This window comes from Aegilops tauschii, chromosome 5 (assembly GCF_002575655.3).
Source record: "Aegilops tauschii subsp. strangulata cultivar AL8/78 chromosome 5, Aet v6.0, whole genome shotgun sequence".
NCBI lineage: Eukaryota > Viridiplantae > Streptophyta > Magnoliopsida > Poales > Poaceae > Aegilops > Aegilops tauschii.
Window position 1 is genome coordinate 403,449,705 of NC_053039.3, and position 13,778 is coordinate 403,463,482.

At 42.1% G+C, this 13,778-nt stretch overlaps 1 protein-coding gene across 2 annotated transcripts; it reads left to right on the forward strand.

Moving 5' to 3' along the window:
* Positions 1-2,193: 2,193 nt before the first annotated feature.
* LOC109734035 (uncharacterized) lies at positions 2,194-7,030 on the forward strand. Of its 2 annotated transcripts, none has more exons than XM_073500507.1 (4): positions 2,194-2,593; positions 4,781-4,887; positions 5,315-6,396; positions 6,481-7,030. In XM_073500507.1, the coding sequence occupies exons 1-3, from the start codon at positions 2,509-2,511 to the stop codon at positions 5,489-5,491; spliced, it is 369 nt and encodes a 122-aa protein (XP_073356608.1). In that variant the 5' UTR covers positions 2,194-2,508; the 3' UTR covers positions 5,492-6,396; positions 6,481-7,030. The 2 variants fall into 2 exon arrangements, 1 of the variants encoding a protein (XP_073356608.1); XR_012185032.1 differs by lacking the exon at positions 2,194-2,593 and adding an exon at positions 2,620-4,613.
* Positions 7,031-13,778: the final 6,748 nt, after the last annotated feature.

Here is a 13,778-nt window from a genome sequence, read left to right on the forward strand (position 1 = left end):
AGTTGCACGCATTCATCCCCACCATGTTATACGTGCCAATGGAAAATTTCATGGAAGAATTAAACAATTTTTTGCTTTAGAAAAAAGACAAAAAAAATGTGTTGTGAAACGCTATTTAGAAGCACTAAAATTATATTTTATATGGAGGCGAAATAAAAATGCAATTATTCTTAAATTTTTGTTTCCCGCACATATTTTGTGAAGATATACGCGTGAAATTTTGTTTTGTACTTTGACATTTTCAAACATGTTTAAAATGCATTTTGGAAAAACGGGTTTATATATACCTAGGTTTAGGTAGTGCCGACCCTACCAATTGCTATGTTTCACTGTAGTGAGGCCATGTATCGTATGTGCATGCTGAAAAAGAAGTATATGGGCGCTGCACCTTGTTTGATTTGTTTACTTTTTATTTTTTTATCCTTTCACTTTATCACCTCTTGCCGGACTTGTTTCTCTGACCACAGAGGCCATGTAGCTCTGCGGGTGTCAGTACTACTAGTATAAAACAGTTTGTTAGCAATGTGAATATGGCATGGTGACTGTTTGCTCGAACAAACTGACATGCAGTGGGGTTCTTTACTCGGAGCTAACCCATTGATGTTTCTAGAACGACCCAGGCAACACCGAATGACACTGTAGCAGCGAATCCCTGCGCTATAAGCCGTCGGATGGAGCCCAATGAACGGTCAGAAATGCATTTCAATGCGTGAATTCAAACATTCAAAACTCGTACATATAGTAGTATAGAAAAGAAACAAAAAAGAAGAAAAGAAAAAGGAAAGAGAAAAAGAAAAAAAGAAAGAAACAGAAAAAAAGGAAAAAGCCGGTTCAGGAACCTTCTAGAAGGATACCGGAAACAGGAAAACCGGCTAGGAATCTTCTCGAAGGTTGACAAAACCGGAACTGCCAGCTGTGCGTGCATGTGTAGATGGGCCGGCCCAAATAATCGCGCATGTGTGCGTTTGGTCGACACTTTGACGCAGAGAGCGTCAAATAGGGTTTCCCCGTGACGCTAGCCATACCGCGATGCGCTTGGAGCATGTTGCATTAATAGACAGGGGAAACATGAACCAACTGTCAGTCAAAGTAAAAAACATTAAAGAAATGTAAACTAAGCATTTGGAAAAAATGTTGAATGCATACAGAAAAAAAATCTTTCTCATCTATACACAAAATTAATATAGTAAAATACAAATGTGTATGAAAAAATTTGATCATGTATTGAAAAAATATTGAACAAGTATTTGAAATACGTTGAATAGGTATTAAAAAATGTTGAACCAGAATTTGAAAAATGTTGAACAAGTATTAAAAAATGATAAAAAAGTATTTGAAAAATATTGAATAAGTATAAAAAATGTTTAATGAGTATATTGAAATTTTGAACGATTATTTGAAAATGTTGAATAAGTATTAAAAATTTTGAACTTTGAAAAATGTTGAATAAGTATTAGAAATGTTGAAGGAGTATATGAAAAATCTTAAACATGTATTTGAAAATGTTGAATACCTATTATGAAATTTGAGCATGTATTCAGAAAATGTTGAACGAGTATTTGAAAAATGTTGAATAAACGTTCGAACGATGTTGAACGTGCATACAAGAAATGTCGATTAATTATTGAAAAAATGTTTTTGACGTATAAAAAATGTAGAATGAAAAAGAAAAGAAACGAAAGAAAACCAGAAAAAGAAACATATTAAACCCCAAAGAAATGAAAAATAAAAACCATAGAAACAAAACGAATTATACTGAAAAAGAAATGAAAACAAAGAAAAACAAAAACCGGAGAAGAAAAAAGAAAAAGAAAGAGAAGAAAACGAAAAAGCATTGAAAACTGAGAAATCAAAAGAGAAAACAAAAAATGAGAAAATGAATTATATAATGACGAAAAAAACAAAACCGGAGAAAACCAAAGAAAATAAAAAATAAATAAAAACAGAAAATAAAAAAACTCCGGTTGTTTACCTCAAGTGGTATGTGCCTCGTGCGTGAGCACGAAATTAAAGTGGCGCAGCGGTCGGATTCCCCAAGCTCCTTCGGATAGTCCACTGTTCGAATCTCCTCAAACCCTCGTTTTCTTCCTTAATTTTTTGTTTCACTGTGCGCTAGTGGGCCGGCCCGATTGATCGAGACGAATCTTCGGTCTCGCTGAATGCGATAAATAGCGCTGGCACTGTTTCCCTAACCCTGTTGCCCATCCATATATGGATTTTTTGGTTTCTCCTCCGCCTTAGGGTTTGGCTGTTCCTACTGCGATTCCGTCTCTCCGAGTAGAAGGCGACTTTGGTTTCCTCTCTTCGCGCCAGCTGATTGAAACACGGATTCGTATTTGAGACAGAGCGGGATCTCCTACCGCTTAAATTGAAGTACCGCAGAGAGAGAGAGAGAGAGAGAGAGAGAGAGACCCTTCAACAAAAAAGTAACAACGCAGAGAGAGAGAGAGAGAGAGAGAGAGAAAGAGAGAGAGAGAGAGAAGAGAAGAGTTGGAACATCGTCGAATCATGGGGCTGATGGCGCTGAATCGGCTCATGTCCAGGCAGCGGGAGCAGAAGCAGAAGCGAAATCGTGGCCGTATCGAAGCCAATAGTAAGTCCCGCGCGACTTACTTATTTTGCTTTTGCGGCTCCTCTGCTATTAATTCTCCTGTTTCTGGAGCCTGTCCGCATTGGGGATCTCAGTGCGTGGTATTATCCGGTTTTATTAGACCAAAGGAATTCGACGAGCCTTGGGGGCAATTGCGTCGTTTTCCTAAAATATTTGTCCTCTGTTGGAGTTTGATTTTCAGGTTGACACAACTTAGTCTTGTAGATTGTAGATTTCTTTTGCGTTCCTGCAAAAAATTGGACAAAAGATCCAACTTCTATGAAAAAAACAACAACTTTTTTGGAGCCCTGTCCGCAGTGGGGATCTCAGTAGCTGATGAGATCCAGTTTTATTAGATCGAAGGAAGTTGACTGGACTTGGGCAATCCCGTCGTTTTGCTAAAATACTTGCGCTCAACTGGAGTTTGATTTTCAGATTGACACAATTTGAGTCTTGTAAATTCTAGGTCTCTTTCATGTTCCTGCAAAAAATTAGACAGGAGATCCAACTTCTATAAATTTTTTTACCTTTTTCTTGGAGCCCTGTTTGCAGTGGGGATCTGTTGGGACCCTGAGTAATTGTACAAGAAATATATGCAAGATCCTAACTAAAGCTACCGAATAACTGCAATTACTGGAGGAAAACAGGGATAAGATAAAGTAATCACAGGGAATTGTTACAAAAGATACAAGAATGATATAGCGGAACAAGATAAATTAGGCTTTTTGTTCTTGGGTGTTCCTAAACAAGGCAAGCAACTAATACAAAGATAACCCTTCTACCCTTACATCTAATATTCTCTTAATATCTCATAATACTAATACCCTGACATTCACCCTCCTTGAGATCCTTGTTCAACAAGGGAAATCAGCAACTCTCCAGAATTCTTCAGCCATATTAAGGAGGCTGAAAATTGATCAGCCAAAGAGTGATTCCACCCAAGTTCATGTGTTGTTGTGAATAATTCTGAGCGCATTGCATTTCTGAATAATCTTGCAAGAGTACATGGAATTGAACCGTGAGCTGCATAGTAATTCCAATCCTTTTTCCCGTCTCAAGTAACAGCAGGTGCCACTTTGGATGTGCACTTTCTGTACTTTTCCTTGCTCAGACAGTATAGATGCAGGTTGGATGGGCTTCCCGTTTGTGAGCTTGAGTACTGCATTTGTTGACACTGTTTACCAACATGCAGGAATCAGATCATTAAACTTCCTGTTGTCCTTGCCAGGGTCCCACTGCCATTGTGCATCCTTTTCAAATGAGTATTCCCACAAGGAAAAAAATGCTCTTGCCTTGTATCTGCTGTTGTGCAGGGATTATAGCATCACATCCAGTTACGGGGAAAATATGCAGAATCCCATGTATTCAGAGAGTGCTATCTAACACATCAATGAAGCCAATTGAGTTGCCACTCATTTTATCATCATGTACATCATATTCTAGCATATCCTCGAACACGTTGGGCGTGGCGTGAACTGTTGGTGTCAGTTCCACACTGGGAAGTCGGATGTCGGGCTCAGGAGTTTGTTGTGCTGTTGGCATTGGTGTTTCAAGTGACCGTGGAAGGATAAGTGATGGAGTTTGGAACAAGGCAGAGGCTTGAGATTGTTCCAGTGAGCCGTTGTCAGGCGCACATGGCTGCTTGCTAAGGGAGACTGCAAGTTGTGAAACCATCGATGCGAGCTTCACAAGCTCACCTTCGATACTGTCAAAGGAGGTTTGAGTCTGCACTTGTTGGTGTTCCAAATGGGCAGTGATGTCTAGAACCTCGTGTGGAAGCCTCTTTGGCTTGAGCTTGCTGGTGTGCCGCCCTCATCAGAGTAGCCTTCTTGGCTTGAGCTTGGAGGTGGAGTTGCTGCTCCTCTGTGGCTTCTTGACATCACATCAGTGGTCATGGTGTCCAGCCGGAAGCACGGGTAGTCGCATTTGGCGCCAGATGCGAATGTGTAGTCCAAGGCCTGCTTGGTCCGCTAATGAACACAGAGCTGGGGAGGACGGCCGGCGTCATCAGGCGGAGGAAGAGGTGCCTAGTGTGTGGAGTCTTGCTAAAATATTTGTGCCAAGCTTTGACTCTTGTAGTCATTGATGTCCCTGCAAAAAATTGGACAATGATTCTAACTTTGTGTGTGTGCTTGAACTTGTTATATCCTTCTGTTGGTGTCTGTACTAAAAGTTATACTAATGTTTCAGATGGATGGATCGCTTCATTTTCTAAAAGAAACAGATCACCCTGCCGACAGGATGTTAATTCTCATGGTGGCAAAAAAGTAAGATATCCAATGCCAGATCTTCCAGAGGTATGTTCTGGTAATGCCAGACTTCTATCAGCAGCATAGCTAAGTAAAAATTATGAACATATCTTTCACCGCAGCAAGCTTTGCTTTGTTTTGTTGCGGCTAACTTTCCAGCACAAAACTGTTCCATGAGTTTTAAGACCCATTTTTCTAGAAAAGGAGGATGACCCCCAGCCTCTGCATCTGGGCGATGCATGCAGCCACAGTTTTAAGACCCATTTGATAGTTATGAACCTAGAACCTTTTCCGTGTGAGCTGTGTCATTGTTTTTATTTGCCACGATCGATGTACTTTACATTTAGATTGCCATCCTTTCCCAGCTTAAGCCAACATTATACAAAGCAAGTCTTGTACAGTATTATTCCTTATGAGACTTCCATAGTACTTTACCTCAAATTCTAATGATGATCTTCTGTACTTCTGTATGCAGGACATCTGGCGTCATATACATTTCCTACTGCCAATGCAAGATGCTGCCCGTGCTGCCTGTTTGTCTAGGTCCTTTCAAAGCTCCTGGAAATGCTACCCCAATCTTACCTTCACTAATGAAACAATGTGCTCCAAAGAAAATTCATGTAAGAGAACAACGGGCTCAAATGTTATATGAGACTACAACAACAAGATTGACCGTGTTTTAAGAAACCACTCAGGAGCTGGTGTGAAGAAATTGAGGCTTGAACACTATGTTATTCCTTGTGATGCAGAACCGTATCATCATCTCACCAGTTGGCTCCAGATTGCGGTTACACCAGGGATTGAACAACTCCACCTTACATTATCCCCGAAGGATGCAACGTTTAACTTTCCATGTATGCTTCTATCTGAGAGATGTCAAGGCTCGATGCAGTATCTTCACCTTGCCAATTTGGACTTACATCCCACATTTGAACTTGGTTTGAGAACCCTAAGAACGCTGCATCTGTGTAATGTGCATATTACTGGGGATGAGTTAGGGTGCCTTCTGACCCATTCCTTTGCTTTGGCACATTTGAGACTTCAATATTGTCATGACATCATTCGCCTGGAGATACCTTGTCTGCTGCAGCGGCTCAGGTTCCTGGAAGTGCTTGAATGTAGCCTTCAGGTGTTAGAGATCAATGCCCCAAATATCTTCAGATTGCGCTTATTAGATTTTAGTGTGCAACTCTTGCTTGGAAAGTCATGGAAGATGAAGAACCTGATGTTGAACAATAGCTGTGTCATCAGTTATGCTATTAACAACCTTCCTTCCTGTGCACCAAAAGTTGAGACTCTTACCATACATTCTAAGTTATGAGGCATTCTCTCACAATTAAGTTGGTAAGTTACATAACAGTAGCCATATTTCGGAAATAATTAGCCTGAGTCATCTTTATGCAGATACTTAATGCACCAGTGGCATCTAGCAAATTTCGCCACCTCAAGTTCTTGAATATTTATCTTGCGGGACTTCATTCTCATCGGGACTATGATTATTTATCCTTAGTTTCTTTTTTTGACGCTTCTCCTTTGTTGGAGAAGTTTGTCTTGCTTGTAAGTCACTGTTCACCCTGCAAAGATTATCTAATTGCCATGTTTGAATCATGAATTTAAATGTCTTGGCCTTTTTATCTTCAGGTATCACGAGTGCAGTCCAAGTATGACTGGTTTGAGGGAGATCCCTCATCTCTGAGACAAATGTCAGAACACCGCCATCGCAACCTCAAGAGTGTGAAGATCAGTAGTTTCTGCCCCCAAAAAAGCATGCTTGAGCTAGCACGTCATATTCTTGAGAATGCAACATCACTTGAGTGCCTTACATTGGACACCACTCCTATTAGTCACCGATGTTCTGGCGATATGTTGGACAGGAAATGCCCTCCACTGGAAACTGAATGTATAAGGGATGCACATAAATCAAACTTGGCTGTGAGAAAATACATTGAGGGGAAAGTTAACTCCACAGTCAAGTTAAACTTACTAGGGCCTTGCAGCCGGTGTTATGCTTTGTGAAATTCAGATCTCAAATCACCTTGTGAAGTTTAGTTGTTAAATGTTTGCCTTTGAGTTCTTTGTTTGGGCTTCGTAATAGAACTCCCATAATAACTTATTAGCAGACTGTCAAATTTATGTATTATTTACTTGATTCACCAGTTATTGTTGTGGAGTTCATTTATTTTTACTTGCACCTGCTGAACAGTTGTACTCCCGTTGTAAAGAAATGTAAGATCGTTTAGATCACTAAATATTAGTGATTTAAATGATCCTACATTTATTTAAAGAGAGAGTATAAGAAAATGATCTAAATGATCTCATATTTAGTATAAGATAATCGATCGTGATGAAGAAATTCTGGCAATTTTATTTGTTTCAATGTTCTAGCAATACTTATGAAAATCATGAGTTGCTGAGATAAGAACCATGAAAAGCAAGATCCCAAATAGGCAAAGATATTTTCTTTCTTGTGGTGCAATTTCATCCAAGCTGAAAGTAGCATTTGAGTAAAAAAACATCTTTCAAAGTTCGCAAGTGGAGTTTCCTGTAACCTTTTTTTTTGCATTGAATTTCCTGTAACCTTTAGGCCCTGACTGGAAAGTCGTTTTGAAGCTTACACCTGTCAAATACGCCCCTCGTAAAGAAAATCCCTGGGATGATTGGTTGTGAGATTACACCCGGTTTTGGCTGGTATTGGAAGCTTTGGCATCGGCTATGACCCTCACAGCACCTTGTAGGTCGTCCGCTTCTTCTTCCGCCCTAGAGAACCCGTCCTGATGGGCAGTTACCACCACAACTTTGGGATGGAGGTTTTCACCATGAGGGTAAACAATGAGCCTGATGGGCAGTTACCACCACAACTTTGGGATGGAGGTTTTCACCATGAGGGTAAACAATGAGCTTGATGGGCAGTTACCACCACAACTTTGGGATGAAGGTTTTCACCGTAAGGGTAAACAATGAGCCTGATGGGCAGTTACCGCCACAACTTTGGGATGGAGGTTTTCACCATCAGGGTAGACGAGCATTGGTGTGAGACGGTATGGCGACCCTACCCCGCTCACATTACAGGAACCCCGGCCTTCTCCACAGGCACATTGTTTTGGACCGTACCAAACTTGTTGTGGGTGGAGAATCCCCATCAGGGTTTCTCTGCTTTAGGCTAGAGGACGAATCGTTCAGTGGCTTGTATACGAGATGTCCTACTAGGACGAGCTGCGCGGGGAGCTAAGCGGGCTCATCCTCGGCCCAAGTGTGTGTGGATTGTTGTTGATTGGGAGATATTGTCATGGCTTCGGTGTGATCAACTCGCTGTAACTGATAGATATCCGAGAATGGATTTGCTTTTGAGGTCTATTATAGGCTTAGTGTATTGCCGTCTTTTTTCCGCTCTGCTCCGCATCCAATTTTTGTACTGTTTCTAAGGCATTTTAATAGGGCAAATTTAGGGATTCTGTTTCCGGAGAGTTATAGAATCAAGCCAAACTTGAGTATCTTTCATGTGTTGTTCTTGGTCAGTCTGGGACCTAACTGTGCGACTTGCGGTAAACATCTTGCCTTTCCTGGCCGGATGTGTTGCGTGTTAAATAGCTGGGTTGTGAGCCCGGATACGCGTACAAGTTGTTGGAGTATATCTTGGATAGAAAGAATGCTAGGGATAAGAAGATAAAGATTACAAAGTATCCTAGCTAACTAACTACTCCACGGTTGATGATCCTCCTTGTGATACACGCATCTCCTTGTTGTACACGCAGCAACAATATCATGTTTGACACCCTCCCTTAATCACAACTTCATCAAGTTGAGATTATGTTTGAAGTCTTCAAAACTTCTTGTGGGTAGAGCTTTGGTGAAACCATCCGCAACTTGGTCTTGAGAATGAATAAACCGAATGTTTAAGAGTTTATTTGCAATCCTTTCTCGGATAAAGTGAAGATCTATCTCAATGTGTTTAGTTCTAGCATGAAAGATTGGATTTGCTGATAGGTAGGTAGCACCTAGAAGATTATCACACCATAGACATGGAGCTCTAGTGTTTTTCATACCTAGTTCCTTCAAATTTGACTGCACCCATATAATCTCTACTGTTGCATTTGCCAATGCTTTGTACTCTGCTTCCGTGCTGGATCTGGAAACAGTGGCTTGTTTTCTTGCACTCCAAGATATCAAATTAGGTCCAAAAAATGCAGCAAACCACCAGTTGAGCGTCTGTCATCTAGACATCCTGCCCAGTCTGAGTCAGAGAAAGCACTAATAAGTGTAGAGGATGACTTGCTGAAATTTAGGCCAATACTCAATGTGTTCTTCACATATCTTACTATGCGCTTTGCAGCAGTCAAGTGGACTGTAGTAGGTGCATGCAGAAACTGACATACTTTATTAACAGCAAAAGAAATGTCTGGTCTGGTAAGTGTTAAGTACTGAAGTGCACCTACCAGGCTTCTGTATTTTGTATTGTTTTCTGGATCCAAAAGCTCTCCTTCAGCAAGAGATAATTTTTCTGTGCTAGATAAAGGAGTGGGTGCAGGCTTACAACTTTGCAAACCAGCCTTTTTTACTAAGTCTGTTGCATACTTTTCTTGAGAGAGGTGAAGACCATCTTTGTGTTGCTTGACCTCAATACCAAGAAAATAGTGTAGATCTCCTAGATCCTTGAGAGCAAATTCTGCACTTAAATCCTTCAACAATGCTGTTATTGCTTCATCAGATGAGCTTGTCACAATTATATCATCAACATAAATGAAAACAAATATGGATATACTTGACTTGTTATAGATAAATAACGAAGTGTCAGACTTTGAAGGAACAAAACCAAGAGCTTGCATCTTTTTACTGAGGCGAGAATACCATGCTCTTGGGGCCTGTTTCAGTTCATACAGGGCCTTGTCAAGTTTGCACACATGAAGTGGTGCCTGTGCATTTACAAACCCAGGAGGTTGTTTCATGTAAGCCTCTTCTTCCAGAACACCATGGAGGAACGCGTTCTGAATGTCTAGCTGTCGTAGACTCCATCCCCTGGACACGGCAATGGAAAAAACAAGACGTATGGTAGCAGCTTTAACAACTGGACTAAACGTGTCCTCATAGTCAATACCATACCTTTGTTTAAAACCCTTTGCAACGAGTCTAGCTTTGTAACGGTCAATGGTTCCATCAGCCTTCCTTTCTATCCTGAAGACCCACTTACAGTCAATAAGATTTTTACCTTGTCGTGGGGGAACCAGGTGCCATGTTTTGTTTTTCCTAAGTGCCATAATTTCATCATGCATCGCCTTTCTCCAATTTGCATCACCAAGAGCCTCTTCGAGAGTGTTGGGTTCTCCTGGTTCACCTGTCGAACATACCATCCCATATTTTGTAATATGTTTATAATCAATAGGTTTAATTACCCCTTGTTGTAGTCGTGTGCGACGTGGAGTAGTAGCAGGAGCTACTACAGAGAGATTCGGCACAGAGGATCCCATGCCTGGATCAAGCTGATCCTCCCCCAATCCCGAGGAGAATCCATGAGCAGCTCCAGAACCGGCGTTGTCGGCAGTTGATGTCGGGTCCGGATCTTCTGCGGTCGCCAGTTGTGGTGCACGTGACAAATCGGCCACAGAGGATCTGGGCCGGGAAGCTTCATCATTGCCTGGGCCCCGCGTCGACAGGATCTGTCCTCGCGCCCATCAAACGAGTCGCTGCCCGCAGCTTGTATACGAGCGGTTGGGCCTCAAGCCGCGTGCGGCCCAGGCCAGCACCGGCCTGCCATCTGTTGGGCGGCGATTGGCGCGCACGAGGGGAGGCGCCGCGGCCCGCCAGGGTCTGCCGCGTGGCTGGCGTGGGTGACTCCACGCGCCCACCCGCAGCTGTCACGACCGCCCGCCCGCCTGCGTTGTCGGGGATGTCGCGGCAGATTCGCTGATCCCGAAGCGGATTCGCTGCGCAGCAGCAGCTCCTAACCTGATCCCGAGGGGGATTTGCTCCCCAGGCCAGGGCACATGAAATATGAGTCTGCCGCATTGTTTTCTTTACCATTTGCTATGATTTACAAGACTCATGAAGGCTATTAGCAGGGTTAGTCAACATATGATCATCACAATTAGTAATGCCCCCTTGATCATAATAGCCAGAGAGATGAGATGGTAAAAGCAAGAATTCCTTGCGAAGTAGAGCACCGGCGTTAGGATGTAGATCCGCGAAGGGAAACTTGGTCTCATAAAAAACAACATCGCGTGAGATGTATACCCGACCGGTGGAGATGTCAAGGCACTTGACACCTTTGTGTTGGGCACTATAGCCAAGGAAAGCACATTGTTTTGATCTAAACATGAGTTTATGATTGTTGTAAGGACGGAGATTTGGCCAGCAAGCGCAGCCAAAGACACAGAGAGATGTGTAGTCTGGTTTGACATGGAGGAGACGTTCCATAGGTGTTTCATTGTTGATGACTCGGCTAGGTAACATGTTGATGATGTGGACGGCCGTAAGAAACGCCTCGTCCCAAAACTTGAGAGGCATGGAAGCCCCTACTAGAAGGGCCAAACCGACCTCAACAATGTGCCTATGCTTGCGTTCGGCCGACCCGTTTTGTTGGTGAGCGTGTGAGCATGATACATGGTGAGATATGCCTATGTTTTGGAAGAAGGAATTAGAGTTTCTCGTATCCCCCCAATCGGATTGGACAACTATAATCTTGCTGTCAATCTTCCTTTCAACGAGTGCTTGAAAGTTTTTAAAAAACTTGAAACACATCGGATCTTTTCTTAAGGAGACGGATCCATGAAAATTTGCTATAGTCATCAATGAAACTGACATAGTATGTGTGTCTGCCAACGGAGGAGGGAGCAGGGCCCCACACATCAGAAAAGATCAATTGCAAAGGCTTAGTGGAGACGCTAGTGCTACCTCTTGAGCACATCGTTGGTTTTCCCTTGAAGAGGAAAGGGTGATGCAGCAAAGTAGCGTAAGTATTTCCCTCAGTTTTTGAGAACCAAGGTATCAATCCAGTAGGAGGCCACGCTGAAGTCCCTCGTACCTACACAAACAAATAAGAACCTTGCAACCAACGCGATAAAGGGGTTGTCAAGCCCTTCACGGCGACTTGCAAAAGTGAGATCTGATAGAGATGATAAGATAATATTTTTGGTATTTTTATGATAAAGACTGAAAGTAAAGAAAGCAAAATAAATGGTAATGGAAATTGCTAGTTGACGGGAGATTAATATGATGGAGAATAGACCCGGGGGCCATAGGTTTCACTAGTGGCTTCTCTCAAGATAGCATAAGTATTACGGTGGATGAACAAATTACTGTCGAGCAATTGATAGAATTGAGCATAGTTATGAGAATATCTAGGCATGATCATGTATATAGGCATCACGTCCGCGACAAGTAGACCGACTTCTGCCTGCATCTACTACTATTACTCCACACATCGACCGCTATCCAGCATGCATCTAGAGTATTAAGTTCATAAGAACAGAGTAATGCATTAGGTAAGATGACATGATGTAGAGGGATAAACTCAAACAATATGATATAAACCCCATCTTTTTATCCTCGATGGCAACAATACAATACGTGTCGTTTCCCTTTGTCACTGGGATCGAGCAACGCAAGATTGAACCCAAAGCTAAGCACTTCTCCCATTGCAAGAAAGATCAATCTAGTAGGCCAAACCAAACTGATAATTCAAAGAGACTTGCAAAGATAACCAATCATACATAAAAGAATTCAGAGGAGAATCAAATCTTGTTCATAGATAATCTTGATCATAAACCCACAATTCATCGGATCTCGACAAACACACCGCAAAAGAAGATTACATCAAATAGATCTCCAAGAGAATCAAGGAGAACTTTGTATTGAGATCCAAAGAGAGAGAAGAAGCCATCTAGCTAATAACTATGGACCCGAAGGTTTGAGGTAAACTACTCACACATCATCGGAGAGGCTATGGTGTTGATGTAGAAGCCCTCCGTGATCAATGCCCCCTCCGGCGGAGCGCCAGAAAAGGCCCCAAGATGGGATCTCACGGGTACAGAAGGTTGCGGCGGTGGTAATAGGGTTTCGTGGTGCTCCCGGATGTTTTCGGGGTACGTAGGTATATATAGGAGGAAGAAGTAGGTCGGTGGAGCTACGAGGGGCCCACGAGGGTGGGGGCGCGCCCAGGGGGGCAGACGCGCCTCCCTGCTTCATGGCCTCCTCGTTGATTTCTTGACGTCCACTCCAAGTCCTCTGGATCAAGTTTGTTCCAAAAATCACGTTCCCGAAGGTTTCATTCCGTTTGGACTCCGTTTGATATTCCTTTTCTGCGAAACACTGAAATAGGCAAAAAACAGCAATCTGGGCTGGGCCTCCGGTTAATAGGTTAGTCCCAAAAATAATATAAAAGTGTATGATAAAACCCATTAAACATCCAAAACAGATAATATAATAGCATGGAACAATAAAAAATTATAGATACGTTTGAGACGTATCAAGCATCCCCAAGCTTAATTCCTGCTCGTCCTCGAGTAGGTAAATGATAAAAACATAATTTTTGATGTGGAATGCTACCTAACATATTTCTCAATGTAACTTTCTTTACTGTGGCATGAATGTTTAGATCCGAAAGATTCAAGATAAAAGTTTAATATTGACATAAAAACAATAATACTTCAAGCATACTAACAAAGCAATCATGTCTTCTCAAAATAACATGGCTAAAGGAAGTTATCCCTACAAAATCATATAGTCTGGCTATGCTCTATCTTCATCACACAAAATATTTAAATCATGCACAACCCCGGTTTTAGTCAAGCAATTGTTTCATACTTTAGTATTTTCAAACTTTTTCAATCTTCATGAAATACATGAGTGTGAGCCATGGACATAGCACTATATGTGGAATAGAGTGGTGGTTGTGGAGAAGACAAAAAGGAGGCAGATAGTCTCACATCAACTAGGCGTATCAATGG

Bases quoted from the DNA above. Each gene is read 5' to 3' on its own strand.
- LOC109734035 (XM_073500507.1), top strand. From the start codon at position 2,509: ATGGGGCTGATGGCGCTGAATCGGCTCATGTCCAGGCAGCGGGAGCAG. The intron at 2,594-4,780 runs GTAAGTCCCGCG...CTAATGTTTCAG, and splicing joins TGGCCGTATCGAAGCCAATA to ATGGATGGATCGCTTCATTT. The intron at 4,888-5,314 runs GTATGTTCTGGT...TTCTGTATGCAG, and splicing joins CAATGCCAGATCTTCCAGAG to GACATCTGGCGTCATATACA.